General features: G+C 46.0%; 1 protein-coding gene across 1 annotated transcript; it reads right to left on the reverse strand.

Annotated features, from left to right (window-relative positions):
* Positions 1 to 5,697: 5,697 nt before the first annotated feature.
* Positions 5,698 to 6,229, reverse strand: LOC144291156 (protein BEX4-like). Its single transcript, XM_077860867.1, has one exon. It carries the CDS (start codon positions 6,179 to 6,181, stop codon positions 5,825 to 5,827), a length of 357 nt encoding a protein of 118 aa, XP_077716993.1. The 5' UTR covers positions 6,182 to 6,229; the 3' UTR covers positions 5,698 to 5,824.
* Positions 6,230 to 6,638: the final 409 nt, after the last annotated feature.

Genomic DNA, 6,638 nt, shown 5'->3' on the forward strand with positions numbered 1-6,638 from the left:
CTTACCCAACCACCTGCTCATCCATTCACCCATCCACCCACCATCCACTTACTCATTACCCACTCATTCATCCATCCATCCATCTGTCCATCCATGCATCCAGCAGCCTATTCATCTATCCATCCATCCACATATCCATCCATCCATCCATCCATCCATCCATCCATCCATCTACCTACATACTCGCCTATCCAGGCAACCCCCCACTCATCCATCCATCCGTCTGTCTGCCCATCTATCCATTCACCCATCCATCAATTCATTTACCCACCTATCTATCTATTCAAGATTTACTAAGCCTTTTTGCACTAGGCTGGGACCACGACAATGAAACAGACACAATTTCTGCCCTCGCAAAGCTCATAGGCTGGGGTAAAGGCTAAACAGACAATAGCCCCTACTGGGGTAAGTGCCAGGTGAGTGAGTGTCCTGACCAGGGAAGTGTGAAGGAGGGTGGAGAGACTGCTTTTTGAAGAGGGATTTAGGTGTCAGAAGGAAGGTTAGGCAAGATGACCTCAGGGTCTGTCAACAGGAAGGGGCAGCTTGGCACAGTGTCCCTGATCTCAGGCTGTCTTTGGCAGTACAGACCACGATTTTTAGCCTCCAGAGGCCCTCAGAACGTTTCTTCTAAGGAACTGCATGGGTCCTCCAACATTCAAGCTGGGATCCACAGAGTAAAGAAAAAAGTGTGTGAGTGGGGTTCTGGATTACCCACTTCCTTCAACAAAAGCAACGTGAACTTTCCTCTGCACCAGGTATTGGGTGCTGCATGAGCTCTGGTTTGAGCTAGACACCCTTGTTCTCTCTAATGGTCCTCTGTGGATTCAGCCTTCCCAGTGCTTGGTTGGCCTTCTTAGGGGAGATTTATTATCTTTTGGGGATAATAGGGATTGGAAGGGGAGTAGATTATCACTCTGGGCTTCACACAGGAGCATATGTGCCAGGCATGGCCAATCAATAGAGAGTATGCTCCCATCACAGTGACAGGGCGAGGGTTTGCGTATGTGTCAGGGGGTCACATGACCTAAGACAGGCCAACTAGCCTGAGTCTTGAGATTCTTCTTGGTGCCATCCGGGGGGATGCCTTCTTGCTTTCCAGAAGCTTGGAGCCATATGGCTGTGATCCGGGAGCTCCAGGCATTTTTAATTTAATTTTTAAGCACTTTTAATTATTTATTCTTTCCAGCATTATTGAGGTATAATTGACACATTTGCAATGTGTGTGATGTGTTGATTGGATATGTCTAGACATTGTGAAAGGGTTCCTCCCATCTAGCTAATTAACATATTCACACCCCACGTATTTCTTTACTGTGAGCGGTAAGAACATATAAATTCTATGCTCTTAGCGAATTTCGCTCATAGGATACGGTGTTATCACCAATATCACCATGTTGTACATTAGCTCCTCAGATCTTATTCACCTTGTACGCCCTTACTAACCTCTCCCTATTTCCCACACTCCGAATCCCTGGCAACCACTTTTCTACTCTCTGTTTCTAGGAGTTTGACTTTTTTTTTTTTTTTTTTTTTAAGATTCTACGTACAAGCAATACCATGAAGTATTTGTCCTTCTCTGTCTGGCTTATCTCACTTAGCATCATGCCCTCACGATCCAACCATGTTGTTGCAAACGGCAGGTTTTCCTTCTTTTTTATGGCTGAGTAGTATTCCATTGTGTATAGGCACCACATCTTTATCCAGTCATCCGTCGATGGACACTTAGATTGTTTCCCTATCTTGGCTACTGTGAATAATGCTGCTGTGAACATGGGAGTGCAGGTATCTCCTCAATATCTTGTCTTCATTTCCTTTGAATACGTCCCCAGAAGTGGGTTGGATGGATCCTATGCTAGTTGTAGTTTTAATTTTTTCAGTAATCTCCAAACTGTTTTCCATAGGGACTGCACCAATTTACACTCCCACCAACAGTGCACATGCGTTCCCATTTTTCCAGTTTTGGAAGCCAGTTTGAGTTGGCTGTCCTTTACGCCTAAAATAATCCTGACCAATATATTCTCTGGCATTGCACCTGTAGGGAAAACTGAGACCTTAGAGAGGGAAATGATTTACCCATAGTCACCTAGCAAGCTTGTAACAGACATAGGATCTAGCTTAAGGCCCTCTGGCCACCAGCCAGCATTCTGCTTCTCACAGCTTCCCATGCTATACCCTGGTTAGAATGGCCCCTGGGGAGAGCTGCCAGGGGGCTCAGAGCCCTCAGCATCAGGCAAGGCAGGGTCAGTTCTTTCTCCTGCCAGTGGGGTCCCTTCAGCCAGCAAGAGCCCATCTCTGTACTGGGGAGCCCTGTGTGCCGTGGATGGAGCCGGAGTGAGGGGAGGGGGCCAACACAGTCAGAATTCCATTTGGAAAGAATAGCTTCTCTCATTTGTAGAGCCCGGGATTCCACACTGGAAATGTCTCAATGCTCAGCTCATGCCTGAATTTCAAACAATCTTTCATGGAACCACAGACTTCCTGGGGTCCTTTGGTATCTATGTTTTCCAGGAGGAAAACAACAGCATTTTTCATTTTTAAAATATGTTTTGGGGATTCGTTGAATGGTTTAGCTTGAAAAATAAATACAGATTCAACCACTAAAAAAAAAAAAAAAAAAGTTTGAAAAACACTGGGCTCACGTCCACAGCCATTTTACAGAGAGGGAAACTGAGGCCACAAGCAGAGTCGGGACTTTGCCAAGGACCTGCTGGAGGGCGATCTTGCTGGGTGACAGCAGCCAGGCCTGGTGCCCTGTCCGAGCCTCCATGGGACAAGGGGGTGGCTGAGAGCTCTCCAGCTACATACTCTGCATCCCAGGCCACCCACTGTGTTCTCCCGTCCTCACAGCCACCTTCAGTTAAGTTAGAAGTCATTTCTGTCTTTACAGAAAGGACAGATGAATCAGAGGTTTGATCAGCGAAGGGGCTCAGGCAGTTCCCCAACCAGCTTCGTCATTCCTTTGTGCCTTGAATGAAATTCCTCTTCAGTACGTGCCTTTCAGGAAAAAGAAAGGAGGGGGGGGGAGAAGAAGAAGAAGAACATAGGTAAAGAATCCAGAGAGATGGATTGACCCTGATAATATCAAAGAGTTAATTTCTGAGCTCATTCCTGAGCTGTCAGGGGTCTGGAAGGCTTTCTGTAAGCCATAAATAACGCATTTTAATAATGGGGACTTTGATTCCTCTCTGGGGGCTGAAACCGTATTGTGATTCGGGTGGCAGCTTGTCAGGGCGCCAACATAGGGTTTCTCCGGCACTTATTAAGGGATTACATATTTTGGGCATGTTCAGGTCTTCATGGTCTACTGGAAAACCATCCTGCCGAAAACGCTTTTGACCCAAGGAAATGGACTTTTAGCTGAAAACAATTTTTTTCCCACCACTCAAGTTCATTGTTTACCAGTTTCACCCTGAATTTGGTTGAAAGTTATTAATTATGTTCTTCATGCCCCTGGTGCTCCAGCAGCTGCATGACTCACAGGGTCCCAGTTTGCCGGGACCCACGTCTAACCCAACTGTACCTAATGGAACTTCAGTATCTCTGGGGAATGCAGCGACATTACCTTCGACAACCTTCAGGGCTGAGCTCTGTCCAGACCGGGTTCAAGCTGAACTGTATCTCCAAAGACCCAGCCTGTAGGCTTTGCCGTGACGTTGCTGTAGGATCTTGGGCAAGTCACTTAACATCTCTGGACCGCATCTCCTCCTCTGCAGAGTAATAAGCCCGATGACTGTGTGGTTTGATGTTTGTTGAGGTCTGAAGAAGCGCTGTTTCCTCTCCTACAAAATGGGAATGATGATACCACCATGCGAGAGATGTCTTGGTCACCTGGTTCTTTTTCAAGGAACTGAAGACAAAACCACAGATGAGGTAGACACAGCATTTGTGGCTCCCTGGAGAAACAGTAGGGCTTTTATGCTCCACTGCAACATTCATATGTTTCTTTATTCTATAAAGGATGAAAGAGAAAAATATATGCTAACCATGGCAGATACTGCCATCTACCTAACCAATATCCATCACCCCTTTTTCTCAGTAATAGAACTCCGGTTTTGTTCAGAGCTGCACAATGCCTGGGGAAAAGAGCTACATTTCCTAGCTTCCCTTGAGGTACGAAGGGCATGGGAAATGGTCCTAGCCCATGAGTCCTAAGCAGAACTTGCCAGGAGGGGTTTTTAGGAAACGTATTTTACTGTTTTTTTTTTTTTTTTTTAAATTTTATTTATTTATGATAGGCACACAGTGAGAGAGAGAGAGGCAGAGACACAGGCAGAGGGAGAAACAGGCTCCATGCACCGGGAGCCCGACGTGGGACTCGATCCCGGGTCTCCAGGATCGCGCCCTGGGACAAAGGCAGGCGCTAAACAGCTGCACCACCCAGGGATCCCCTATTTTACTGTTTATCCTCTGGCAGTTCTTTTCTTTTCTTTGGATTTGGATTTGGTGCTGGAACTCTGCAGCCACTTTGTAAGCATGAGGACAAGGAGCGCACTACTCCATTGTGGAGTAGAGTGAGATGGAGTCCAGGTCCTGAGGATAGAGTGGAGTGTGGGCCTAAACCTGAGCCATGGACTTCCTGGCTTCTAGTTATGAGAGAGGAAAACAAACCACTGTCATGTTTTTAATCCACCATTAGTTAGATTTTCTATGAACTGCAGCCCCACAGACACATGTGACGAGTGAAAACTTCCAGGCAAGACGAGGTAAAAATTGAACTAGTGAGCAAGCCAGGGAAGGAAGTAAGAAGGCAGCTAGACAGGCCACAGAATTCTCTACCCGGTTTTAAAAACTGCCCTTCAAGTCTGGCTTTGAGCTTCCTAGTAGCCAAGTAGAGGAGGAAATACCAACATTGACAAGATTCTCATTATCCCTAAAGCATGATTGTTGCAAAGAGAGACTCAGTTTCTCCTGGTATTTAGTTGTAGCCCCATGGCAGAGCTTCCCCAGGGCCTGGGCACCAGTAGGTGCCTAATAAATGCCACGTGTTTTTATGAACTCTCCTGCTTACTCCCCATTACAGGGACCACTGTCAGAGGGACGGTAACAAAACAGACCTCCTGTACCCACCCCAGTTCCTCCTCCTGCTGGCACAGCCCTCCGAGGCTCTGGGGCCCTCTCCTTCCCACATCCTCTGGCCAGGCTCTACCAGTGTCCTCTCCTCATCTATATCTTGAACTTTACTGGCTCCTTCCATCTCATTTAATCCTGCGTCACCTACCTCTATCTGGAAAAGAAAGGCCCCCGCACTACCTTCTTCACACTCCCCCAGTCCTGTTTCTTTTCTTCCTTCACAGTCAAACTTCCTAAATGATTTGTCTCTACCTGCTGCCTCCCCTTCCTCCCCTTCCACTTTCTGGATTCAGTGTCAAACTCAGGACTATTTGGAGTCTTTATTGCGCTGAATCCTCATGCATTCATAGGCTCTACAAATTTTCCTCCACTGTTCCTACAGGCCAGGCCTTCTTCTGAGCACTGAGGATATATATGGCTGCGAACAGAACAGGTACAGATTCGAGCTGATCAATATGAAAACGTTGATAGTACAGTCAAGCCCTGAACAACACCATGATTTTTGTTTTTGTTTTTGTTTTTTTGTTTTTTGCTTTTTCAACTGCTTTATTAATTTCACATTATGAAAAGAATAGTTTTTCCTAAGAAGGGGTGAAATTTCCCTGCTGGACAGAAAGTTTTACAGAGACAAAACAATATTTAATTACAAACTGGTAAGTGGAAACACCAAAAGGTTTACAGAAAAAGTAAATCACAAAACTACAAGTTTGTGGAGCAGAGGCCACATTATTAACCTCAGGGAAAACCTTAAGATTCAAGGTATAAGGCAAAAGTCATAATGATTATCAGGTTCAGGAGTTTGAAAGCGCTTATGATGCCTCATTTGCTGCTCCTTAGTCTTTCTCTGGATCTCCATCATTTGCCCTACGAACTTTTCCACATCATCTCCCATTTCATTGTGATCAATATGCTTGTTAGGTATGGCCCATCGAAAATTAGGGACAAGTCCTCTCATTCGCCCCAGCTTAACATTTCTTCCATTCTTCTGGCCTTCACTCCCTCTCGAATTGCGTGATTCCTCTTCATTCTGCACAGGACCCTGTTCTTCGTTTTCCTGCTGGGCATTTTCCATGTTGACATTTTTCACCACTTGTTTCTCTTTGGACGCCATTGCTCCTGGGCCTATCCTTGCAGTCTCCTGCTCTTCCTCCTCCGGATTCTCACCTGCGACTGCACCACGCCGGCAACACTTGGACCAGCACACCTGCTCCCTTTCCACCTCCCTACTGGGAGAATCCACTTCTACATGGATTGTTTTCTTTCTTTCTTTTATTTTTTTTAAGATTTTATTTATTTATTCATGAGAGACACAGAGAGACAGAGAGAGGCAGAGACACAGGCAGAGGGAGAAGCAGGCTCCCTGCAGAGAACCCGACGTGGGACTCGATCCAGGGACCCAGGGGGGAATCACACCCTGGACCAAAGGCAGGCGGCTCAACCACTGAGCCACCCATGTGCCCCTATACAGATTCTTTTCGATAAATACAGGACAGTTCTATAAATGTCTTTTCTCTTCTCTATTTTTTTAGTACCATTTTCTTCTATTTTCTCTAGCTGACTTTATTGTG

Source organism: Canis aureus, chromosome 19, assembly GCF_053574225.1.
Source record: "Canis aureus isolate CA01 chromosome 19, VMU_Caureus_v.1.0, whole genome shotgun sequence".
NCBI classification, from domain to species: domain Eukaryota; kingdom Metazoa; phylum Chordata; class Mammalia; order Carnivora; family Canidae; genus Canis; species Canis aureus.

Bases quoted from the DNA above. Each gene is read 5' to 3' on its own strand.
- LOC144291156 (XM_077860867.1), bottom strand. From the start codon at position 6,181: ATGGCGTCCAAAGAGAAACAAGTGGTGAAAAATGTCAACATGGAAAAT.